The 27,348-nt window shown below is 40.4% G+C and overlaps 1 protein-coding gene across 1 annotated transcript in view; it reads left to right on the plus strand.

Moving 5' to 3' along the window:
• PRDM6 (PR/SET domain 6) overlaps positions 1-26,763 on the plus strand; it is a 71,820-nt gene extending 45,057 nt beyond the window's left edge. Inside the window, exons 3-7 of the mRNA XM_026046610.1 lie at positions 2,013-2,140; positions 5,878-6,002; positions 9,030-9,372; positions 19,660-19,836; positions 26,649-26,763. Of these exons, the coding sequence (XP_025902395.1) occupies positions 2,013-2,140; positions 5,878-6,002; positions 9,030-9,372; positions 19,660-19,836; positions 26,649-26,763 (888 nt within the window). The remainder of the gene's footprint in view (positions 1-2,012; positions 2,141-5,877; positions 6,003-9,029; positions 9,373-19,659; positions 19,837-26,648) is intronic.
• Positions 26,764-27,348: the final 585 nt, after the last annotated feature.

The following is a 27,348-nucleotide window of genomic DNA, read 5'->3' on the forward strand; positions in this document are numbered from 1 at the left end:
CAATTTTATGACAAGAYTTTCACTTCTTATGTCAGTCTGTGACTTCTCATATTTAGAAAGTGGTAGATAGGTCCTGGTGTGTTTGGCTGTTAGTACTATTTATGACAATAATATTCCTTTTTCTCCTTGCTGTTTCACAGCATGTGGGGATTAGGAAGTTATCAGCTCTTCATTTACAGGAATTGTTTTGTGTCATGTTAAGCCATGTAGTCATGCTAGTAAGCACTGTATAAGTGGATAAATAATAAACATTGTGATGAAGGTGCTTTGACACATGTTACTAAAATTGTCCCAGTCAGACATCATTAGTCATAAGTTTTTCCATCTCTCCCTTTTTGAGAGCTGGTTTCCTGTATATCATTTTCCCTTACAGATTTTGATTTGGTTTTGCATATTCAGAATACTCTCACAGGCTTACAAAAGARGAAGTCCTTGCTGATTAGCAACAAGATACTGTACATGAAAAATGAAGCARTCCTCCCAGAATCAGGGTATTTGTTTGCCTCTGAGGATTTCTTTTTGTTTCTCCCCAACTTTATTTCATCTGCCAGTGCAGGTTGGAGTAGGCGCTTCTCTAGCCCAGGAGCTTCAGACAGCGTTGCACCTGATCATCATCATAGGCACTCAGGAGCCAGCGGCAGCGATTTCAGATCTTTAGACATTTAATTCTCGTTTTTTTTTTATGCCCTGGCTATGCAGTTATTGCTCTTGAGCACTCCCAATCTCTCTTGGTCAAGAGCAAAAGCAAGGTCAGTTCCTAAACTTGAGACTCATATGGTGGATTCTTAGTCTCACATATATTTGCTTGTGCATTGTGTGAGATACCACTTCTGTACATTCAGAAATATTAAACATATTCATGTAATTTCCAAGATGATTCTCTTGATATTGATATAGAATTGCAGAATTGTTAATGCACTTATTTAGAGCTGCTCTTCTCAAAGTAATAAATCTGTTTCCCTTTCAACTAATAGAATTAGCACTCTTAAGTGAGCAGGTCAAGTTAGGCTAAAAACTTTGAAAAGCAAAAACATTTTGGGGTAGGTTATTAAAGCATGTTCGTCTGTGATAGAACAATAGATTTGAAGGTCAGGTTTGCTTTAGATAAGCACCTAATTGTTCAAATATAGCCATGAAGCTTAAAAAAATGAAAAATGGCTAAAAAGCTTGTGAGACCACAAACTTTTGTCACCAGTAGTACTTTCTAGGTAGCACTTTTAATTCAGTTAGACCAGAGGAGGGCAGGTGTGCATGCAGTATGCAATTTAATATTTCAGAGTGTCCAGAGCAAATTTTTTCTTCAGTTTCAGAGGGATGGCCCAGCACAGAAGAAAGATATGATACTTTTTTTTTAATTACCCTAGCGGGCTCTCATGTCTTAGCAGGGATGTTATATTTAAGAAAACTGTGATTCTCTGAGGACTGATTTCTCAATGACTTCTTCAGAAAATTATACTTCCCTAGAGAGCTCCTAAAGGAGTCTCACACTACTCTTTTTCCTTCCAGTCCCATTTGTTTCAGTAGTGCGAATATTATGTCTATGAATGTCTAATGCTTACTATGTGCTGTGTGAGACTGCTGAAGTAGTCTGTGTCAGAGATGTGAAAAAAGAGATATTCGTTTGGGGAATTATGCATGCCCCTAGCTCAGATGTTCAGGCTGTTTCAACGCAGGCTTTATATCCAGATTTTCTTGTTTATCTGGCAGTTCATTATTTAAGGCCAGCCTGTCAAAATAGGTTAAATATTCTTTGGGAAACATAGTCACAGCTTTGAGACACCACAAATATGTTTAGTATAAAAAAGATTGGCTTGATAAGAGAAACAAGATAAACTTGCATCCCCCCCAATACTGCTTTGTTGTTCCATTTAGGTTTGTAAGAGCCTCGCTACGCAAGGACAGATCTCATGGCAATAAATTCCTGGAAAAGGCATGGAGAGACACCAGCAACGCGGTGAAAATGATTGCTGATGATTTGCTCTAACTACTTGACCTTGTGCCCTCTTACCCAGATATATGACCAAGATGGGACACTGCAGCACTTTATTGATGGCGGAGAACCCAGCAAGTCAAGCTGGATGAGGTATATCCGATGTGCGAGGCACTGCGGGGAGCAGAACCTAACAGTAGTTCAGTACAGGTAAAGTATGTTTCAATTTACTCAGGGCAAGAAAAATAAAAGGTTTCAAGAGTCTGATCACAGCCATCACTGGTGCTGTTGTCTTTGAATGCAGATACTAGGGCTTTAGCACACGCGTCCACTTGGCTAATACAAGTGCAAGAGTTAAGTTAGGTTAAGCTTTGCTTTCCCAGAGCTGTGGCCGTTGCAGCAAGTACATCTGACCTGCTGCTCATGGGAGCAGACTCAGCTCCGTGTCCCCTGTGAGTGCATCGCGCTGCACACGGGGCCCCGCACAGTCACAGTCTGAGCTGACGGGAGCCAGCACTAGTCAATTCTTACCCTACACAAGACGCACGTGCTGGAGCAAGGGCAGGAAGGAAAGAGCCCCACTCAGAATGAAAGCAGCAGCTTCCAGTTTCGAATCCAGAGGCCGCTTGGGAGAGTCCTGGGACACAAACGCACTGCAGTGCTACACACCACACGCACCTGCTAGCCAGGATGGTCTGTGTGCTGATGCCAGGGATGTCACTAGCTGGAGAAGGTCAAAAAGTGAAAAAAGTGCAAAGAAATTACAGTACGTTTTACTTTCATTCCTCATCGGGTCCAGAAAACCTAGACAACATGTCATATATAAACATGAGCTCAGCTCCAGACAAACCTTTTGCCTCAGAATCAGAAGCAACTGCTTGGCCCTATTAAATATGATAGGAAGTACATCAAAGGATGCCCTGTGTTTGGTAGTCACAGCAAGCAATCCTTGGTGAGCTGCTTTAGAGAGGGGAGGGAATTTCGTTTCTTTAGGAAGAACCTTAGACATCTTTGGAGTATCTTTAAAATTAAAAATAAAACATACAAAAGCAAGCTATAATGAAATATATATAAAGTTTGAGTCTCCCATAGGGTTCCAATTTAACAATGGTAAAACTGTTCAATTGGATTTTTAGCTTTTTTTATTCTGTGGCTGGTGGACTAAGTAATGCCATAATCAAAAAAATAACAATGTTATTTATGCATTACACATCTTTTATTATACCCTAAAACATTCGCTGTTCATAGCTAAAATCCTGTCAGATTTTAAATAAACACAGTGGGTAATGAATAGAGATCACTGTGATGAGAGAGTGTTTTTGTAGGTATCTTGTGGACTATTTCTCAGTGTCATTGTGTGTGCGCATGCATTTATATAGATATATATATATGTATGTGAATATATATATGGATGACAAGCCTAAATGAAACATGAGCATGAGAAAGTCATTACACATCTGTCAATATTAAGTGGATTTTACAACTCTCCTTTCATGATGGAGTTTTTACTTAGAGTTCCCTCTGTTGATCTGTTTTCGATTACTTCAGATCTTTATAAAATGAACTACAAAAACACAATTTAAAAAACTGGCATCCATCACCAGTGACTGCGTCCAAGTGTAAGAAAATAGAAAAGTTGGACACTGGAAAAGTGGCCTAATTTTTATTGTACATGGACGTCTTCCTCACAGAAAGTCAGCTGGTTTAAATTCATTCTGTTATGATTTGTAATATCTAAGTGGAATTTTCTTCAAAGCGCTCTTGATTGATTGACCCTTAGCTGAACGTTTTGTTTTTATTTTGAGGCTGACAATAATGTTTGTTGGCATGTGTTCTGCTTCAACTGCGTTGGGACGCCATGAAGCTATCTTTATGAGTCATCCAACCACAATACTAAATACATGTCAGCAAAGGAAATATTATCCGAAAAGGGAAAAATCCCTTTGATGTACTTCAGCATGCAGAGATTTCTGCGAGTTTTGGAAGCTCTGTACGCTTGTAAGGAACGGTGTACACTTACACATTTTTTTTTCCGGCCTACTCCAAGCCTCACAGACCACCCATTGCTCCAAAACAGTCCTGCTCTTTCAGCGGCAGAGCGCGGCATTTGGTTTTAGCACATTCATTTGCTGGGCTGCTGTGTTTATGTTAGGGGAAGCCAAACTGAGAGACAAAATGTTACAAGGGTGAAGTACAAAGTGGACTCAATTTTTCTCAAGTTAGGAGATGCTGGTAATTTATAGCACGGCCCCGCTTGTGATTTTTTTGCAGTGGTGGAGAGGGCTAATGAAACACACAGCTCTGGTAAGCAAGGGTGAGAGAAGAAGAGGGGAGAAGGAGGAAGGATGAGGCATGCATGAGGAAGAGAAGGAGAAACACAAAAGGGAGAGTTTTTGTCAGATATTCCCAGAGCCGTCAGAAAACCATTCTGCTTAGCTAGCAGTGCCCTCCTGAGACAGGGTGGCAGTAAGTGAGAAAAATAACAAGATAAATGAATTTTTTGCAGCTGCTAGTAAAATATTGAGAATCTGCACTTTTTTATTGATCTTTATGATCCTGTTGCCAAGAGCCACTTTGCGGTGACAAAATATGTTGACAAGTGCATATCTCACTGCCATGAAAAATGTGGTAAAGGATTCTCCTTATGTCTGCAGTGTTATACAAGGAACAAATTGCATCACTACAGCCAATTCTTTACAGAAAGTCTAAATTTAAGGCCTACCAACCCTCAACACTTTTATCTTGAGCTTCAGGCTAGCGTTTGTAGCAATTCTTCACCGAGAAAACCAGTCGAGGCCTAACATTTTTTTTTGGTCTGTAGATATTTTTCTGCCTTACATAAGCTGTTATAAAAAATGGTCATTTCTTGGTACTTTGACTGTATCATTTTGGTATGTAATCCTTCAGCCAGAGTGGAGTGCTTTACTTGTATATATTGAATTTCTATCCATCTCACACAAGGGTGTTTTACTGCTGTGTACAAAGCCTAAAGGGAAAAGTCACTGCAAACTGGTAATGTTTTTATTTCATATCTTAGGTGCCTGATTCTGACCTTTCGCAGTGATTGTCTCTATGTAAATCTCTTAATTGTAGACATATTGCTCTGAAGCTACTCACAGTGATGCAAGATCAAGACAAGCCCTACATTTTACCCTACAAACTTTAGGACTTTTTTTTTTTTCCTACAAGACCCGAGTTCACTGTTGTGCAATATCCAGAGTCTTTCCGTCGGAGTAGGGCATTACTCTTTTTGTAACAGCAGTTCATACTTACTGAAGGGTCATCTATGCTATCCTCATGTTACAGGCAGGGAAAGATTTTTCTAAGTGCATGTTCAGGTTAACCTCTTTTTTTTTTTTAATTATTTTTTACCAGGCCAAAGTCTATCTTACTCTATAACCCAAGATCTCTCTTTTTGGTGGTGTATGAAGGGACGCAAGTATCCAAGAAATCCGCAACCTCTTTTACTAAAAGCACATATATGAGTGAAAAGAGTTGTTGCCACTTTACCCCTGTCTGCTGACTTCAGTCTAGGTAACAAATGCAAAGTCATGTCAGTGACTTCCATTCCTGCCATTTTGAGCACCAATAGAGTACTCTGATGCCTGTACAGAATGAACCAAAGTCAGCATCTCTAAAATTATTTTAAAAGGCATTGCAAGAAAACAACAACTTTTATAGCATCTTGAGGTTTGTAAAATCTTGGTGTTTAAAATATTTTAATTCCAAAATGCCCAAATATCACTTTTTGCAACAGGTAGTAACTATAGTGGTTCATCAATTATGGATTCTGTTTAAAAATAATTGTTAAGGTATTCTCCTGATTTTCTGCAGAAATGTTTCCAAAACAGTTTCTACCAAACAGATTTCTACCATAGCGTTGTGTATGTCAGCAGGAGTGGAGTCTGTTCCTAAACTAGACTTTCTTTCTTTTTTGTTTTGATTAGGTCAAATATATTCTATCGGGCTTGTATAGATATTCCCCGGGGCACCGAGCTGCTGGTGTGGTACAATGACAGCTACACATCTTTCTTTGGAATCCCTCTGCAGTGCATTGCACAGGATGAAAATTGTAAGTTGTTCATTGTATTTCTGCATGTGTAGACGTAATTCCTGTTTTACAACTGATCACTTATATTCCTCGAGTTCTTTCAAGACATACTAAGTGAATATGGCTATACATTTAAGGTAAGCTTGATGTATACAGGATAAAACCCTGATCCAATATACTTAAGGTATGTAACATCATGTTATGATTACCTGAATAAACACAGGTATTTGAAAATGTGGAGGACTCTACAACTACATAGCAGATTTCCTCCCATCACAGCTCCATATAGCTTGGTAGCATTGTGCAATCACTCTTCCTTATGAGTGATTAGTTATTATTTTATTCTTAATTGATTTGCTTGGCCCTCTCCATTGTTATCAGACCCATCACAGGAGACTGTCTAGCCAAAACAGAAATGTATTGCAGCTCCATGAGGCCTCTGTTAGCAATTCCTCATTCTGTTACCACAGAATATGTAGAGAAAATTCTCTGACTGATTGTAGAGATGAGGTCCTTGTGGTTAGAAAGCAAAAGCCTGCTCCTCTGGCTACAGGCTAAGTATAAGTAGCCTGAAATAACAATGAATCTCTGTTCCATCATATCCATCCCCATTTCCATTCATATTTTATTTTTATGAGAAGCAACCACAAAATTAAATGCATAACACAGGCTCCGTGCAACCAAGCACTGAATACTGCTGWCTGAAATGGGTAGAAGAGCCGAGCATGCCCTTCAGTTTTTCTGTTTGCATGTGGAGCTCAGTTATTGCTTGTCTCAAAGACATCTCCATTTTGACAGCCTATGTGCTGGAAGAAACCAATAATAGATGGTTGATTGACTTTGGTCTAAACTCCCTCTGTGGCTGCCCAAGTATAATCAATTATATATGAAATATTTTTTTCTCAGTCAAATACTTGCATATTTAAACATCCATACTGAGATGAACTCATGTCTCATAATAACTTAAATACTGAACCATGCAGCAATAAAGCAGCAAGATGCTGGGGATTAAACTCTCAAAAATAAACATCTTTCCTCATCTTCAGTTTTCAAATCTTTTGGGCTGGAGAAGAGTTTAAAAGAAATTAAGTTACTGGCAGTAATGTTTGCTGATAGAACTCATTCTCTGCAGTGTACCATGGAGAAATATTATTTTTACTTTCATGAGCTCTAGATTACAAGACCTTTACTTAAAAAGCAAAGCATTATAGCTAAAATCTCTAAATAACGTCACCTGCTGTTTTGCTGTGACAGAAACCAGAGTTTCATCCCTAGACAGAGTAAAACAGTACATGAAGTGCATCTTTGAGCATGGAGCTGGCCCCTAGCTGGTACATGACTTATCTGTCTCTTAAACTCGCAGGGTTGCCCTTCTGCTCATTCTGCTCGTCATCTACAGAGAGTAATTTCAGCCAATGCAACCTCTGCTTATATTCTTTAAGTCTTCAACACCCTATAATAACAATAGTGATAGTAGAAATAGTAGTGATAATACTAATAGCGATCTGCTTCATGTGTCAGGGTGCTGGGATGAAAAATCAAGTGCAGAAATCACCCTTTGTGCTGAACACTTGTAAGATGTATTACACCTCTGAAAAACACCTTGAAAAATAGGAATGTACTCTGTGGGACAGGAAGGTTTCTCAGTGGAGGTGGGACCCTATATAACCTGAGTGTCCCCATTCCAAGACAGTGCAAGGGCCCTGCCCTGGGACCCTGTGGCAGCAGAGGGGCTGCCATTCCCAGGCAGAAGCTGTGGGGTAGTGTGGATGCCAAGCAGGAGCTAGAGGGACAGTCCCAGARGTACCAGATGTTGTGCGGGGCTATGCGACATATTCAGCACCCAAATTATTGAAGTAAATTCTTATTTTTCAAGGTGTTGTATGATGTATTCCCATATTCAGTCTTGGAAAACTCTTATTATCACCTACCTATATACAATGGCAGTTTCAAATCACCTGTTTAACTAAGTAATTTATACCTATGTATGGATATATACACGCAGACATGCTCTGTGACTGTAGATAATTGCGTGTGAACACACATAGATTTATACATAGATTTAAAAATTACATTAAAATATAATGTCATGAAAGCATGGGACTGTTGTTGGTGCAGGTAACCCAAATCCTGGTTCTTCTGTGTTGTGATACAATCTTTCAATACCTAATTCCATGCCTTACTTTCCCATAGGACCTTTGTTTCATTCACTGCATAGTCTAGATGAGGCAGCAGCTCAATCTTCTGTATGTTAGACCTCCTGCCTTTCCTTATCATGCAACATCCAAATGCAGCACTGAGTCATTTCTTTCTGAGAACAGGGTGTTGCATTGGTGCTGAAGTATCTAAATGCCTCATAAGATGTAATTAATACAAGACTTCCATGCAACTAGAAACTGTTCTCCTTCCTATTTTGTAGGTGGCCAGTTGAGGCACAAAGAACTCTATATATTTTGCCTCATCTAATGGGGATCTGACTTCCCCTACCCTTAATCATGCCAGTAAAAGTGAAGTCCCTGAATTCACATTGTATTGGCTGGGTGGCTGKGTGTGAGATGTATTAAAAATAATATCCTTAGCGGCTGCCTTCTGGTAGGATGGGGGAATTACTGCTGCTGCAGAAATTCAAACTCAAGTCATGTCTGAGCRCATGATTTTTTTCCCCATGCTCTCAAAATGCATTCTTATCTGTGATACAACAATTGCACACGTTGAGTGCGACCTGTAAAGTCATCATATTGTGCAGCATTTTCTTTCAGATGACAATTCCATTGAATAACAAATATATATCACAGTCAGGCTTCTCTGAGTCCTTGCAAACTCCCAGATATCCCTTTGCATGATCTTTCATTTCAGGGTCGCTGAATCACCACCATCCATTCAGATCACTGGTTCATTCAAACCCTTTTTACATGCATTGTTAAAGTAAAATGTGTAATTTGTGTAACAAGAAAATTGATATTGATATTTTTGATGTCTCCCAAGACTGTATTAGTTTTAAAAAAGCATAAAAAGGATCTTATTTACTTTTTTTTTGTTTTCTCCCAGTGAATGTCCCTTCAACTGTAATGGAGGCCATGTCCAGACAAGACACCCTACAGCCATTTAATAAAAGTAGCAAACTGTCCCCTGCCACTCCGCAGCGCTCCATAGTATTTCCGCAGACTCCGTGTAGCAGAAATTTTTCTCTCCTGGATAAGTCTGGGTCCATCGAGCCAGGATTTAACCAGATCAGTGTCAAAAACCAACGAGTTCTTGCAAGCCCAACTTCAACAAGCCAACTAAATTCTGAGTTCAGTGACTGGCATCTTTGGAAATGTGGGCAATGCTTTAAGACTTTCACCCAGAGGATCCTCTTACAGATGCATGTGTGTACGCAGAACCCTGACAGGTAAAACCCAGACTCTCTTTATTTCTCTATCTACTGATAGCCACATCACTGCTTTCTCCTTTTATCAGGCTGTTATCATTTCTAAAACCAAGCCATTATTAGGAGGAGTCTGTACAACATAATTCATCTGCAGCTGTGTGAAGTAAGCTGATAAAAGCCATTGTTTGACTTCACTATTTGTAAAAACATTTGGTGCCTAAATGTAGAGATAAAAGGAAATAGCTAAGGATATAATCTTGTTTTCTGAATGGTTTGGTACATCTGTTGGAGGGAACAAAATAGAAGGAAAATTTATGAATATCATAGATGGAAAAATGAGGTCAAGATAATTAAAAGTCTCTCTGTCTTCCAAAGATAATCTTACTTTCTTCTCAGTGGCTGTCATAGTCCTTTCAGGGTTCACCTATAGTGTGCAATGTGTATGAACTTAATTAAGTACTAAGAGGTAATGAATTGGAATTTTTTGCTTAGTACTATTTTTCTTCAGAGCATGCAAACCCATAAATCGTGCAAAGCTGTCAAAAGGAAATACCTACTCCACTAGTGATGTGGAGGAAAACAGATGCCACTTATTCAATAAACTAATATCCACACAGAAGAAAAATGTTGACTAGATACCTCAGAGTCAAAGTTGGTTTGAAAGTTTGTCAATACAGAATTTTATGGCCATGAACTGAGGATGAAATTTAGCTGAACAAGTGAATTAAAATTTCAGGTACTCTGACCAGTGGCAGAGTAAATATAATGGAACCATTATTTATGAATCAAAGCTGGTTTATTTGACAATTTTGATAGCTGGCAGGACAAAAGACAAAAATCAAATTAATTCAATAAAAGTGCTGCACGTGTTTTGTCTCTTCTTCAGCTGTGAAGGAGGTTTCAGCAGAACATCAGAATCCCCACAAAATCATTGTAAAAGCAGCATATGAATGTGAATTACATGTAACCAAATGCTATGGAAAATAATCAACAGTGACTTTGAGCATGTATATGCAGAAGTGCCCATGTCTCTATGTGTATRTGTTTTCCTGAGCATACACCTATGCCTATGTGATTATGTGGGTGTGCAGGTTTTGGAGCATAAATCCAGTTTCTCAGCACAAAATGCCAAGGGTCCTTGGACAAGCTAAATCCCTTGCTAGTCTACATGAAATTTAAATGTTCCTAACATTTTGAATGCAACAAAGGCCTTTCACATTCTTTCAGTGTTTTCTTTCTGATTTCTACACTGGTCTTGGCCAAGTAAGCCCATGCTAAGGAAACCCACTGGACACAGCTACCAACTTAAACTAAGCCCCTACAAAGACCACTCGTCCAGGTTGTGTGGGCTCTCTTATTTCCTGTGTTATAGCCTCCTGAACACTTAGAGCATAAAATACTGCACTAAAAGGTAAAGAACAGTTATGTCAACTAGCTCCACCACATTTTTTTTTTTTCATTGATTGATCTGGTCAGCTGCAAGGTCCTAATTTCATTCTTTCCATTACCTGAACTTGTGTCTCTCTCTTAACAGAGCCAAGTTGCAGCTGCCTCTTAGTACAGGGGTGTTTCTCGTAACAGGGCCATTCCCTGCTCTAAGGGGTAATTAAATACTTATTTTGACAGATAGAGGAAATAAAGCTGTCTATCCTAAAGCTGAGACCATCACCCTAGAGGTGAGAGCTTTACTTTTCCTGTTTGTTTTGTCTTATAAGCGTTTTGTATTAAATATTCCCCGAACCTTAGTTTGTTCCCCTCAGAGGTAAGTGCTGTCACCGGTAGGTTACAGGTACAATRTCTTATTTTTTTCCTCTCTCTCTTCAATGAATATTTGATTTGTCCGCACAATGCAGAACACTAAGCTTCATGTAGAGAATTCGGGGCAACTCGTAGTGTATTAGGCTCAGGTTAYCTACTTTAAAGAGTTGGTTAGATGATTGGTTGGCAGATGCTTAGAGAAAGAATTTGAGAAGGGTTGAGTTGCAGGGAGTGGTTAACTGTTAAGATGGAATTGTAGGTGCTGAATGTCCAAATAATGTTCATAAAGTCTTGAAGTTTGAAGTTAATGTCTCTATCTCAGTTTTGATATTGRATAATTCAGCTGATTTCCTCTTGGTGTCTGGAGTTTTGTGAATGCAATTTTTAAGCACCTTCTCCTCTTGCATTACACAGAACACCTAAAACCTAACTGAGCTGATGCAAGGTACACTGAGGATGAATCCACTGCATAAATTTTTGATGTTGGCATGGATGTTTTGTGACACCTCTGCTCCCTCTATAATGGGTTTTCATTCTATAAATTGCATAGACTCCATGTGGAGGCCAGTTTTGTTATGCCTCTTGGCTCCTGAGAGTTTTGTCGTGAACAAAGCTGTGATAAAAAAAAAATCCCAATAGTTCCTCTTTAGGGGAAGGTATGGGACTTCAGTCACGTGAATCCCACTAAACTCAGTGCGTTTAGCATTTGAAACTAAGAATCAATGTTATTGTAGATCATAACAGTCTGTTGTCTTTCATTGTTTAAGTGTGCCTGATTTCTCCAAGGGAAAAGCTTGTAGTTTTGTACGAAAGCTTCCTGGAGTCARGCAAATAGGATGCAATCAGTGTGTAAGGCAGTACCTGCCTGCCAACCTGCAGTGCTGGACACAGCTCTCTGGGCTGGATTTCCTCACCCGTGTCTGCAGCCCTGCTGCAGCCAATATGCAGTCCCCGTTCACTGTCACAATTTGAGAGCTGACCGGGCGATGCGTCGCTGCTGGGGCTGGAGCTGCCTGCTCTAGGATGTGAATTTAGCCGCTTCTCCTGGCTTTGAATTTGCTTTTGAATGATCCTGATTACCTCTGGCATGAGGTACAAGGAAAATCTTCCTGAATCTATTGAGGAGTCCACTTGAAGAATTGAAATTTGAGTAAAGTAAGCTACTTGGGGTGTGCTGGGCGGAGGAAAAAATTGTTTTAAAGMCACTCTGGTTCAGAAAACATATGTGTAAAAGCATAAGTGTTGTCAAATATGTATATATAAAAAAAGGTTCCTTCAGATAGGAGAAAAAGTCTCATTTAAAAGACAGATGTCTTGAAGTACTAAAAAYGATGAATTCAAAATGGGAGAATTTTCAAGATCATCTGCTGAATTTATTGTTTCATAATGAGAGGAATATTTAATTTAAGTTAAAATCATCTTTAACCAATTTTCTAGTTTAGTTGCAATTGACTTCTTGCTTTCTACTGAGTTTTTTTCTTTTGTTTTGGTGAACTTTGTAGGGTTTCTCTTAGAAGATGAGAGGAGATGGGGTGAGAGAGGAGCAAAGATTGAAATCTGCCTAGGTTTGAACCCCAGGACTTTCTTAGCATTTTTTAAGCCTTGTCCAGGCAGAGGCAATTTGAGCAGTTATTCCTTAAAGCAGGAGTCAGAAATCTGTTTTCTCTCCCTCTATTTTTTTTTTTTGCTGCTGCAGAAATTCCCAACTATTGTATTTGGGGGGAATTCAGAGAGGGGGAAGTGAAAACCTTCGATCAGAGTGAATCATTTTTAGAACAATTCTTTTTGTTTTGTTTTTTTTTTTGTTTTGTTTTTCAACAGCAACTGTTTTTTCTAATAATGACCTCTATTTTTTTTTTAATGACATCTTTCTTCTTTCTCACTTTGATCGTCCTGTTCAGTATGTATTCAGTGTTAAGGGAAGGCAGATGCTTGCAATTCCCAGAGGCAGTTCATGGCATGTTTTCATATACGATGTGTACATCTGTGTGATATTTATTCTCATTGATTGTCATGTATTTAAGGTGGTAGTTTGWGGGAAGACCCTCAGTACATGTGTCCACGGCTGGTGGATTATCACAGAATMACRGAATATTCAAGGTTGGAAGGGACCTCTACAGRTCATCTAGTCCAACCTTCCTGCTCAAGCAGGCACACCCAGAGCATGTGGCACAGGGCGGCATCCAGGCGGGTTTTGAAGACCTCCAGAGAAGGAGACTCCACARCCTCCCTGGGCAGCCTGTCCCACTGCTCTGTCGCCCTCACAGTAAAGAAGTTSCTCCTCACCTGGAGACGGAACTTCCTATGCTCCAGTTTATGGCCATTACCCCTCGTCCTGTTGCTGGCCACCAATGAGAAGAGCTTGTCCCCTTCCTCCCTGCATTCTCCCTTCCTGAACATATACATATTAATCAGAACCCCTCTCAGCCTTCTCTTCTCCAGAAAAAACAGGCCCAGCTCACTCAGCCTCTCTTCATACGAGAGATGTTCCATTCCCTTAATCATCCTGGTTGCTCTTCTCTTGACCCTCTCCAGAAGCTCCACGTCCCTCTTATACTGGGGTGCCCAGAACTGCCCCCAATACTCCAGGTACGGCCTCACCAGAGCTGAGTAGAGGGGCAGAATCACCTCCCTTGACCTGCTGCCAACATCCTCCTGATGCAGCCAGGATCCCATTGGCCTTCTTGGCCACGAGGGCACTGCTGACTCATGGTTAACTTAGTGTCAACCAGGACTCCCAGGTCCCTCTCCGTGGAGGTSCTTTCGGGTGTTATCTGGCCCATGTGTTCCTTGTTTATCTGAAAGATAATATTGTACTCGTGTTTTGATCTTATGCTCCAGTATTAAACACGTAGGCTTTCTGAAAAACAGGAGCTGTAAGGCTGAAGTTGTCGATAGATCCTTTTTCTCTGAGATCATRGCTTGGTCCATTTTGTGTGTATTTCTTTGTAGGATTTGTGCCTCTGACCTGGATGTTGTCACCAATCCCACTAATTAATTTAAACGTCTCCCATGACAGGCAAACAAAAAAATAAATTTTATGAACAGGAGTTGTCTATTTCTATTTGAAGAGTAGCTGTGGCATATTACTCAATTAAAGTAAATATCCTGCTAAATGCAATGTTTGTTCTTGCATAATCTTTTGACAAAGGTTTGCAAACTTCCCGCACCAGCAGCACTTGAGTGATAGTGCAGGGCTGTATTATTTCTCAACACCCCTGCGAAAGCTCGTGAGCTTCGTGGGAGAGGGGCCTGTCCTGGTTCCTCCATGAGCGCTGGGAAGGCTGTGCAGGAACTTGGCTCCCCGGCCACGCGGAGCTTGGCGGGTGCCACCAGGTGCTGTTGGTGGTGAGTTGTGTTGGTGGAYGCCGACAGGGCCCAGAGTTGTCGTGCGATGGTAGGTAGGGACACTTCGGTCCCTACTGCAGGTGGGCAGTGTCCTCACCACTGCCTTGCTCTCTGGCCTCTTAGATTGGCTTCCTGGAGGGAGACCAAAGCATGGGCCACCAAGACACACTCGTGGTTAGTAAGTTCAGGCTCTAATTTGGTAGAGTGTCTTGTTGGTCTTTCTCCTTGCCTAGGGTATCTTGGAGACTTCCTCACGTGTGCGCTCCTGCAAAGGGCTCTGGGCAGCAAGGGCTATTTTCCAAGGCAGCCCCAATAACTACTAAGAAAGGCTTCTGGCACGTGCCACAGATGCCTCCCCTGCAGTGTGTGTCCCCACCTTTCCTCCTCGCTGTGTGAGGATGACTTGTGCTTGGTTTCCTAAAGCACGGATGGGCACGCTGCACAGAGAACCGCCAAGGCCTGGCCCTSAGGCCTGGTGGGACAGCTCTCCGGCAGGCCCCAATTTCACCCCTTCCAGTGGCAGCTGCCCCCAGTGCACCCTGAAACCCTGCCTGGGGTGCAGCAGCCCGCTCCATCCTCGGCCGTGTCCCACCAYGATGCTTTGATGCTGACCAGACTGTTTGGCTTCTTCTTAGCCTTAAATAATGGGGAAAGCACTTTCAATCACATGTCAGACTTTCTTCTTTCAGATGGTGCTTTTTTAGACTTTTCTAAGTGAGGAAAAGAGAACAATTTATCGTTTTGTCTTCCTGACAGTGTTTCAATGGCAGAATTATGGGTATGAGCAAATTGTCTTTAAGAGATTGCCCTGGGATTCCACTGACCCCTGAAGATAGTAAGTGGCATTTCTGCAGAGGTCTCACTGCAAATCCAGCTCACYGTAAAACACAGAATTGGAAAATTCAATGTAATATAATTCTGAGATTTGTCAGGATTGTAAGAGATCAGCCCAGCATGAGCGTTCTCCTCAGTTTATGAAATAGGCTGTATTTGATGTTGGATGGATTTACTTAGGATGCTGGTGTTGGAAAGTATGTTTTTCCACCAGAGGAGCAGTGCAAGAGAAGTACCACTAAATGAAAATCTAAGAAGAACCAATCAAAAAGCACAGTCCTCTGTCAGCAGTTTTTCCAGCTGTAAAGGAAGGGTTTATCTGTTACCTTCCAACATGCTACCTCCTTGCTGCAGGAGCATGAGTAGCAGTGATGCTCAGTTAAGCTCCACAGGGGATCATGGGTTCTTTACTGGTGATCTATGTGATGTAATATCACCCGAAAGRAAAAGTTACAAGTGAGAGGGAAACTATGTAATTGGAAAAGATATCACGAAACTGCAAAGTCATTCAACRGTTAATCAAAATTGCAAACCAAAAATGTTCATGATTTGTTTCTGAGAATTTGGAAATGCAACTTGAGGAACTTGCAAAAAGTGAAACTAAGTAATCAYAGAACCTGAAAGCTGTTCTGCTACATGGGCTTCCCTCTGAATACATGGGAATTCCCTCTGAATTCCCACTTTAAATAGCCTGTGCTCCTATAGCTGCATTCATACAGCTGCATTCGTACAGTTGCACTCATACAGCTGGAAACTCTAAGGTTAGGGTCTCTAGAGAAGCTGAAGGCCACTGCTGGCTGATGCTGTAAGACTGTCTGCAGAAGTAACCTAACAGATTAGTGGTGCATAAGGCCTATGACAACATGGTAATTTTTCTAATATTAGAATTTGCTTCTAGGTAAGTAGCTGCCCTTCCTTTAAGCTTGGCCAGGAAGAGAGAGAATCATGAAAACATGTAGCTAGGTGTTTAATGAAAAGGCTTAGAACTGCTCTTAATGGCTGTCAGCATATCAMTGTATGCACATCACTTGAACTGCTCTTAAATGTAACTTCTTTTAAAAAATAAAATGCTGGTTCTGAAGATGTTTGATCAGGCTGATTTAACAACTGCAAGACACTACAAGATCCTTCATGGCAAAAATTATGAAGTAGAGCTTAAAAGATATGTTATTTCTGATGCATGGGAGAGATGGACAGAAAAGATTTTTATGGAAATATTTCAGGTAGTTGGTGCATACTTTTGAGCCCTGCTGCACCTGTTTTATCACCTGTTAAGGATCCTATATGTGTTTGCAAATCTGCATGTACTTGTGCAGAGACATGACACAGATTTGCAGGCTTTTGCTGTGAAGTAATCAACATGAATTTTGGATGAACATGTATTTTATGAAGCACCAACCTGCTACTGGGCTTACATTCATACAGACATCATAAATTTCCAGGTGCAACTAAAGCCATAGTCTTGGTTGTGCTGGTGGCAACACGCTGCCTTGGGCTGGGGACAGGTCCAGCCCCACGGCACCTCTTTACCGTCTCAGCCTGTGAAGAGCCCCGGTTTTGTTTCCTTTTCCTGCACCTTCTGCCTTGGAGCACAGAGGGGCCCYGCTCTGCCAGGGTTGCTGTTCTCGTGGAATCAAGCACCACTTATGTCCATGCTTTCTGCATCGCTTTATATTTTTGCTTTTTTCTTCTTTTCTATTTTTTTTTTTCATAAGCAACGTATTGATTTTATCTTTTGCCAAGAGAAATTTCTGAGTGTGGTAAAATGGTTACCAGAAAACAAAATGATAACTTTTCAAATTACTGAATGCCTTTAACTTTTGCCCTTGGAAAAATATTGTTGTGTCCAAACATTCACAGTGTCTTGAGTATTTGAACCAGCCCACAGTACAAATTAGATGTGATGTTTATAAATTGTTATAGTGCCTGAATGCATATATTGGTTTTTCCTTTAAAATGAGCTTTGCTTAATTTGTGTCATTTATCTAGGTTGGAAAAAATTACTTACTCTGACCATTTTGGAATTAATCAGAATCACCTGTGTATAAACTGCAGAACTGCTCCCCTGAAAAGGGGGAGGAGGCAGTGGGGGTAGCTATTTTCTGATAGCTCTTCTGCCAAGGTTTTTGTGAAGGGAAAAAATACATTTTCAGCAAGCTAATAATAGGCAATTATTAATTTATGTATTTTGCAGAGCTCTTCTGCATTAGCCAGTGAACTGTGTTTTGGGTGCTTATAGCAATATGCTTTGTAAACAAGTCCCTTTTGAGCCAGTGAAGGGGATAGAAACTTTTTACCTGGCACCTGAATGCTCAGCTATTATTAGTTTGGATTTTTGACTGTTCACAAAAAAATAATGGTGTGAATTTTCACTACATGAAATTAATCATATTGACTGTTTAAAAAAAAAAAAAAGATTAATTGGTTTTACTTACCATTTTATTTTTTATTGTGGTAGCTGTTAAAAATAGATAACCAGAGGCTAATAGATGTTAATGATCCCTTTCACTATTAAAAAAATCAATGTTTCTTGGATACAGAATATCTTAATATGTTCTTTCTGCTTAAAAGTGTTTAATTTGAAAACAAGAAAACAATTTTTCAAGTCTGCATTAACAAATCATTTTTGTTTTACCAACACTTGAATTTTCATGTCATGTTTGATAAATATTTCCTGTGCAAACTAAGCATGCACTTGAAGAAAGAAGGCTGAAAAGCATGTTGCTTCTTATCTTCTGACAATAGAAACAGATATTCAGTAGATGTCATTGTTTATGTAAAATATTATTTTGCATGTGTTTATGTAATTTTTAAAAGTCCATATAAACCACAYTACGTAACCTTTCTGCAACTTTTGTATACATCTTTCAGACTTGTTGGATAGCAGTTGGAATTTCAAATGCCAGTAATTATAAGCGTAAACTATTGAGTAATTGACCAATACTGAGCTATTAATCAAGCTAAAAAATTCTACAATCTGTGTTCAGTGCTCTGAAGCACTGTAAAATAATAGTATTTGTGAGCAGTGATGCAAGTAGCTGCAATTAAGCAGCTCACTTCACAAATGAGATAGATAGTTGGCTTTATTTTGCGCTTAATTGAATTGTTGTCCATGCTTGGTCACYGTTGTCTCCTTCTCTTGAATTTCAGTTTCTGGCCATTGAAACAATGTGTTTCTTAAAAAGAGAGGCATGAAGATGCTGCGTGTCATCACTTTTAGAAATGTGRCCATTGAGAGCTTTGCTTCTGTACTGATGGGCAGTGTGAAAAAAAATATATATATACATATGTATATACGTATATATGTGTATATATTTGAGGTCTTCAAAACCCGTCAAGGTCTTCAAAACCCGCCTGGATGCCACCCTATGTCACTTGCTGTAGGTGTGCCTGCTTGAGCAGGAAGGTTGGACTAGATGGTCTCTAGAGGTCCCTTCCAAYCTTAAATATTCTGTGATTCTCTGATTCTGTGATATATGTATATATACAGAAAAATTCCTTATTTTTCTTAACAAGAGGTCTCATGAAAATGTAGGACTCTGCCACTAGCTCATCTTTCTGTGTTTACAGTATGTTTGTTATGATTCTGAATTTGCAGTATTGTGATTTTTTTTTCTTGTTTGCTTGTTTGTTTTTAACAAAACAAAACAAAGACAAAAGTATGGGTTTCAATTCAGGATCACAGAAAAGGCTTTTTCAGTCTTGGATGGGGAAACCTATTATTTCAGTACAAATATTTTCACTATCAGTAAGAAARCAGAAAAAAACAATAGTAAACATGGTGGCTATTTTTGGTGTCTCATTGCAAAAGATGACCTTAAAATACAGGTAAATAAAAAGACAGTGAGCCTAGGTCTGTTCAAAGCAATGTGAAAAACTTTTTTTTGTGAGCAGTCACTGAATCCATTGGAATATGTTACATCAACTAGACATGTCTGTAGGCCAGACTGTGGCTGGCACTCACAGATGGAGAATGCCTTGGGGCTGTTCAGGAGTTTTGCATGAGCAAAAGATGCAATGTTGAACTTAGGAGAAATAAGCAGGAATATGATGTATTCCAGCTCTAGGATATACATATTCCTGCAACAGGAATAACGGAAAGCTCTGTTAGCTTTCTGCTGATTATTATTATTATATATTTTCTTCAAATGCCCTGCTTTGTTGCCCATAGGCAACAAAGGTAGTTCTGGCATAAGGACTTCATGTTTGCYTAGGGGGTTGTGCAGTATTTGTGGGTCTCTCAGAAGCGTCCCAGGGAGCCCTTCCCTTTGGAAACCACCGGGGAGATCAGGCACGTCTGCCTGGACGTCTTCCCGCCGGCCGCGGCACACAGCGCTGACGGCGCCGCGTCTCTGTGTCCCCTTGCAGGCCCTACCAGTGYGGCCACTGCTCGCAGTCCTTCTCGCAGCCGTCAGAGCTGAGGAACCATGTGGTCACGCACTCCAGCGACCGGCCCTTCAAGTGCGGCTACTGCGGCCGAGCCTTCGCCGGCGCCACGACGCTCAACAACCACATCCGCACGCACACCGGCGAGAAGCCTTTCAAGTAAGTACTGGCCTTCGCCAGCCGGCAGGGACACGCGTAGCTGCTGTTCGCCRCTCAGAGGTCCCCACCAGCAGCGCACGTAGGAGAGGTTCCCCTGCAAAGCAAGGTCAGAGCACCAGGCAAATCCATTAGCGGTGTGACTAAAATCGGCATTAAACAGGGCTTGTTTTCACATACCTCGCGTGCCCAGAGCAATTTCCTGTCCTCTGATGAGAACTTGATTGTTCTAATCAAATGACAGCTAAGCTACCGTCAGGGAACCGTAGCTGAAAATACTCTCGAGGCTGGGACAGGCTGCACTGTAAGAAGATTAATTCTGTTCTTTGATGTCAATATGCTGAGGTAGATGAAGCTTCACGTAACAGCTAATTTGGACCTGGTTAAATATAGGGGGAAAACACGCATCTTTTTTTAGTCTCAGAACCACTGCCTAAAAAACACAACTCTGTCTTGTGGCGTAAGTCTGGTAAGCTCATAATAATAAATTGCAAATGCTTAGCTGTCCAGATGATTAAAAAAAGAAATATGCCTCTTGGTCAAGATTTTTTTTAATTAAACAGACTCTGCTGACTTCTGCAGTTTCTGTTTATTGAAAGAAAAGGCTAAGCATACATTTTAGGCTCAGAAACCTTCTCTCGTCTCTTGTCATCTCCAACCGTAGCGTAGCTGAACCAGGTAGATTTTACCTTAAGTTGTGCAGGGCTCTACCTGCCTAACAGAAGGTGTGCTCAAAGGCAGAACACATTTCTTCCATGTTCGTGCCTGTGTCTTTGCTACCTGACAAATACAAATTCACATGCATATTGTACCTGGAACCAATCCCACTCTGGAAGAAAAGCAACGTTAAAAAATGATTCTTTTCTGTAAACCACCTGATTTTCCTAGGAGGGAAGGGAATCAGGCTTGCAGGAGGTGTGAGTCCTTGCCCCTTCACCAGAGGACAGTGTTTCCTCAGTCTAGGTTTCTACACTTGTCTTCCTGTCCCCTTTTGTCTCCCCATGTCTATGTCTGGTTAATGTAAGAGAGCTGGGCCCTGAGGGCTGTCAGGACCCGTCCCTTGGTACAAGCGCAGCAGAGATACCTCTAAAGATGCTTTGCCTCCATATATGGCTGGAAGGATGCATGGCCTCCATACATGTGTCTGCTGGGGGCAGGAGGACAGAGCCAGCCACTAAATGCTGTGTATCCTGCAAGGGAGAGTTTGCATACCAGAAATCACGGCCGGGGTAGCGCTAGGCGGCAAAGCTTGGAAACACGGAGTGGCTTGACAAGGACGCCAACAGAGATGGTCTGGTTCGTACTCAGAGCGTGGAGARAGTGAAGCCAAAAATAGTGTGAGCAATCAGATTGATTTTATCTAGTTGCTGTGTAAATAGATTTTAGTAATTAATGGAGGAGGTTTCCAGGTCAAAATGGAAAATAGATTTCTTTTAATGTTAAGGTGTTACTTATGTGTAACCTTGTTGACTCCACTTAATTTTTTTCCTTAACATCCTGTTTTTGTCATGTTTCCAATAGATCTGCTATTTTGCCCCATTTAGAGTCATTATTTTTCCCCTTTGGTTTGGTAATTTTTTCCCCTTCTCCAAAATGGGCTTGGCTACTACACAATTTCATTTGTGAAAGAAAAGGTTTAACGTATATACTCCAATTAACCAGTGCTCTGGGATTTGTTTTCCACTGCTTATACAAAGGTATTAATGTATTCCATATACCTGCCCTTTTGGCAAGGTATAGAGCAGAGCAACAAAAAATATGCATGCTTTGTACTGCTTCTTTTTTGTGCATGCCAAAATTTATCAGGCTTACAAGGTTTTTTATTTAGTTTCTTCCTTAAACACAGGAAAGAGCAGTTCCAGTTGYGCTCTGCGAGGCTCAGAGAGGTCTTTGGAGGAGGCCGCCTGGTAAAGTCACACAGAGCTAAAACTGGAGCTGGAGTTTCTCTGGGCCCTGCTAGCCAGATAAGGAGGCAAATGTGCCCTGATCCTGCCGGCTGCTCTAGAAGGCAGAGCTGCCCTCTGTGCAGGACAGCTTGCATTTGAGGGAGAGGGGCAGACAGTTTACCTAGAAATTAATTCTGTCACTTTTTGGGTGCAAAATAGAGATAACTGCAGCTCATCTTGATGTGTCATTCCCATTGAGATCCTCCTCTGAACAGGTGGGGTCCAAGACCTGGTGTTATATAAGCTAATAAAAATACAGCAGTAATTTTCAGAAATAAAGAACCATAGGTAGGAAAATAATATATTTTTTGTAGCTTGGTGGTGTAATTTAGATTTGAAATGTGTGTTTGCAGAGGGGTTTTGAGTGTATGCTTACTTAAAAAGCGCAAAACCAGAAAGTCAGTTGATATAAATGTTCTGTACCTCACAAAGGCCTATATTTCTGGCAATATACATTCTTCTGTTGAATAATATTTTTACTGCTAGCAAGAGAGATCTGTAAAAGTACTTGGAAACTATTTAAATTTTAGCTAAGCTTGATTAAAAATACAGGCATTGTCTTAACAGTATTACTAAGTTCACTTTCACAGATGAAAACACACACTCAGCTGGACAGTTAACTTACATAAACTCTGACTTTCTCATTAATACCTCATTAACTTCTAACGCAGTAAGCCATTTATGCTTGTATGTGGTATTTGAACAAATTGTGGTGTGTATGAATTAAGCAGGCAATGTCAAACACTAAGTGTATATTTTTGTGTATATTATTTTCAGAAGGCGATTTTAAAGTTGGTGAACATGTAGTGAAAGGAGTCTAAAACATTTCAGAATTAATTGTTATTTAAAAGGAAATCTGTGAATGATTATAAGGCTGCTTATGTGAGAAAGCCTTTATAGGTCTTAGGTAATTTTGGATATATGGTGGAAGACTTTTCTATTTGCTTTTCCTTATAGATAACGATGCTAAGTGAGGTTATCTGTAGCTAAAGCTTTAGCTGCATTGTCCGGACTGCAGGTCCAATTGGAAGGGATTTCTTTTCATGTCATCACAGACTATCAAGTCAGCCTCACCATTGTAATGGTTTTGTGTATTCTTATCTTGCTGCAGTCTCCACTATGGCTGCTAGTCTGGGGACAAAGCTCTTGTGCAAGTTAAAAGGTAGGAGAAAATGGAAAACTGTTGGACATTCCCATTTTCTTAAATCTTTCCCTGCCATCTTTCCCATTTCAGCAAAATTTCAGCTAGTTAAAGGAACTGATATTGCTGCTTGCAGAATCAGTAGCCAAACAAAAAAGAAAATCATAATAATAATGACAGAGAGACAGAGAGACAGAGGGACAGAGAGAAGGAAGAATTCTTTCAGATTGGGATGTCTGGTGCTTTTTCGTCCTGAAACAAAGCCATGGAGCATTCAATTCAGGTTGAATATAGACATTGTACCTACAGTGACATCTCAAATTTGGTTTTATTTATTTATTTATGTATTTATTTATAATACTCTCAGACTAGGTTAAAATTTGAAGTTAGATGTAGTTTTGAGTGAAATCCTAACTTTATTTTAAAATATGAAACAAAAATACTTTTCCTAAAATGGGCCCTCAMTATGTTCTTCAGTTGAAGCTGTTCACTGAAGTTGACATGAACTTGGTAATTAACTTGGTTCTGATTTTAATGGCTAATGTCAGTATTTTGAAGTTACCATGCAGCAAACAAGCAGACCAATGAYTATGAGGGCTATTTAACCAAACTATTCTGCCAAAAACCCAACAAAAACTTTGCTGTCGGTGTTGCTGGCACAATTTAGAAACAGAAAAATTGTCCTTATTTACCTACCCTCCAACCAAACAAATTACATAGAGAAATATGATTGTAGAGGTAGGTCTTGCGTATGATGGGCTGAATGYTTGAGTACATCATTGCTCCTTACAGTTAAAATGAAAGCATATGTGTTATGAAAAAGAAAGGGAAGATACAATTTTCAGTGATGGCATCTAACATCACAAGGAGTCTTAAACTGCTTAAATTTGAACCTATATTGTGTCCAGAGGCTGTTCAAGTACCATCAAATGGCATAAGTGTAAATTAAGTAGTACCTCCGTTGGTAGGAAGCAATATTGCTGATACTAGCATCTACAGTTGATGCTTATCCCAAAATTTGTCCTAATCCCGATAGCCAGACTTCGGTGCAATCTTGAGTGTTTACCTTGTGAGTGATCTCAGGATAGAGGGACTGGTTTTCCTCCTTCCTTGTTATGGCTATTATTAAACCTCCCAACACATTTAAGCTGCATGTGGTTAATATATAAATGCATGCATGCACACATGCTCACCAGGCTTGTGGATGTGGGTAACCGCAGCAGTTACTTTGCCATAATGGTCTGGGAAGGATGTTTTTTTACAGGACAAAATCTGCAGTATAACTCAGGCAAAAAAAAAAAAAAAAAAAAAGAAAATCCTATTTTTCCTCAGATTTCCATTTACCATAAGATGTTAACACTAACTGCTGTGATGCTGTTATCCTCACCTTTCCCATCTGCTTATATGTGGCAATGGCTTCTTTGGGTCGAACTGAAAAAAGGAATCAGGAGGATAACACAGTTCTTTCCTGTGACCCAGGTACTATAACACTGTATATTCAATGCTGCAACCTCGGAAGCACAACCCACACTCCCAGTGCCTAGAAACACCTTCGGTGCTACCTGAGTGTTAGCTCAGGGCACTAGGTGCCTGTGAAGTCTTTGTTCYGACTGTCGCCTGTGGGCTGTAGGTTGCGGACAGCGTAGCCAGACCAGCACCCACCTCTCGCCTGTCTGGACGGCAGATGCCCTTGGCTGCAAATAAATTCTTTGCTCCCCACMCTTGCTGCCTTTTGTGCATCTCTGTGGAAATGTCCTGGAGGCAGAGCACTCTCCAGGGAGAAGCAGCCAGTGGCTAGGAGGTGGGAAGTGTGAGTTGAGAGGAGTAAGGTGTTGCCACACCATATTTGTGGGTGGCCGTTCTTCTCCAACTATATCTCTTACAGCTTGGTTGTCCAATGAGCCAAACCCGCTAGTCCTCAGCAAGCAAAGCGCTTGTCTTTGTAGATATCAAAATAACAAAACTGTCAAGTAGGTGGCAATATCTCATACAGAATAAGTTAACYGCCAGGAGCCTTAAAATTGATTCAGATTCTTCTATGATATATATAATATACATGTATGTATGTATATAAAAATAATATGACAATTTGCAAGTTTGTCAGGCAATGAAAGGTAGTATATTTTGACACACTAATCCAGTAACTAATGAGTTTTCTAATAAACAATCAGCAGTACACTAATGTGTCATCAGCACTTCAGGAGCTCTGGAGAGTGGATGATCTGCACACAGACGTTAATGAATACACTGAAAATCATTAAGTAATCAATACTTCTGAGTTATTTTCATTGAGCTGATAGGTCTGATACATTAAAGCTGACATTTTACATTTGTCAAGATCACAGTGCAGTTTTTAGCAGTGGAATACACTGCTAAAAATATTCCCTGAAAGACAATCAAAGAAACACAACTTAAAAGAGTTGACACTTTAGATTGGTACAGTAGCCTGGATGAATGACTCTGTAATGTCTGTGCTCAGTGTTCCTGAAGCAGAAATTACTTACTGAAATTTACTAATATGAAGAACATTCCACAGTTATGCATATGTGTAAATACCTATCTTTCCTTTCTCTCTCTCTCTCTCTCTCTCTCTCTCTCTTTGTTTTTGTAAACAGCTAGCTCAGTTACAGTTCACATTTTATCATTCATATCAGAGAGGAAGATGAATATGAATTAGTCAAGACCATTGTTTTCCTTGTTTCTCCTTTGAAGGTGAAGAATTCATCATAGCGATGCTTTTAGGATAATCTTCTTTGAAGATAAAACATCTCACAGCACCATTAAATCAAAGGTAGCTTCTGGAGTGAGTGCCTTTACAGGGAGAGCCTGCTCTATCCATACTTGCAGCTCATCAAACACCTCTATCTGGTGTTCAGAATGCAAATCGAGGGGCTAGTGTTTGGGAGATTAGATGCAATAGATTCCTTTTAGAGCAGGGAGTGAGGTTTCACTCCAGGCTAGCAACATGCCCATCCCATCCCCTTAGAAATGCAGCACCTTTGATCGTTCATTTGCACATTATTTTCATGTCAGCTCTCTAAGGAGAGAATCTGGCAGGGAGAAAAAAGACAGAAAGGACAGTAAAGAAAACACTGGTGACGGTACGAGTTATTTCTTGCTCACCTCCCAGTTTTGTCAAATCCTCCCAGTTTTGTCAAATAACGTGGATGTTTTCAGATAATTAAGCAATCACTAACTCTGCATGCTTGCTTAAAATGAACCCCACTGCATAGTCAGATGAGATAAACAGAGAGTTTTATCTTGTTCTAACACTAAACGATTATTACTTTGTGATTTCTCTTCCTCCAATAGGCAATTGTGGATTTTAAATTAGCAGAAGGTGAAATTCTATTTGTCATCAATTTCTTCCAGGGGTTACAGAGCAGAAAACTGCAGACAAGCCACTTCTTTGATAGCTCACTCCTAAAAATCTCTTTTTGTTCTTTATCTATTTGAACTGACAGTGATCAGAGCTCCAGCAGGACAGGCCTCTCTGGAGAAATCACCTTCCCCCTGCCTATTGACAGATTCCTCTGTTCTGAATCAGACAGGCCTTGTCCCATCACGGGCATCAAGGCCTTGGAAGTAGCCACCAATTAAACCTCTTAAGCCAGTAAAATCTGAAGCCACTTTTGAGTGTCTGTTCCGATTAGGCAGGATGAGACGAAGCCCTTCGCCCCCCGCCAGAGCAGTTCCCCGGTCTCAATTTTCTCTCTTGCCTTCACCAGGTGCGAGAGGTGTGAGAGGAGCTTCACACAAGCCACCCAGCTGAGTCGACACCAGAGGATGCCCAATGAGTGCAAGCCAATAACAGAGAGCACAGAATCAATTGAAGTGGATTAACTGATTGACTGGTTGGAATTAAACTGCAAGGAAAGTCATGATTAAATGTCACGGACACTTAAGCAAAACCAAAGATTTCCTCTGAGCAACTTTCAATCAGTCCCAGAAAACCAAAAGCAGTAATAAAATAAGTAAGATGTTAAGAGATATTGATCCTGGCATGAAAGTGAGACCAGGAAAGAGATTATTTATTTATGACTGGGGATGAGTCTTATTTCAGTGGACAAGTTACTTGGGACTGTTAACATTTCAAGTCCCACCATGTATTGCTTTATTTCTAAAAGCCTTTATAGTTGTTATTTAATACCAAAGTGAGGAATCTCAAGGGTTCTTCTGATCATAATTATGACTGAGAATGCACATGGACTTGTTTATTGTTGCACCTTCCTTTGTAGCATGACTCAAAGAACCCAGATGTAATCCTTAGATTTGGCTGGGCTGGGCTGAGTTGGTCTTGACATGGCTGTAACAGAAATTGTGTGGGATGAGAAGTAATCAAGACCTGTATCTGGGTCAGTGTCAGCCTCCTCAGACCAAAGGGCATTTCATTTCCATAGTCTCATGCCTCACACTGTGTGCACTTTT

This window comes from Nothoprocta perdicaria, unplaced genomic scaffold (assembly GCF_003342845.1).
Source record: "Nothoprocta perdicaria isolate Ctin4 unplaced genomic scaffold, notPer1 scaffold_45, whole genome shotgun sequence".
Classification (NCBI taxonomy): domain Eukaryota; kingdom Metazoa; phylum Chordata; class Aves; order Tinamiformes; family Tinamidae; genus Nothoprocta; species Nothoprocta perdicaria.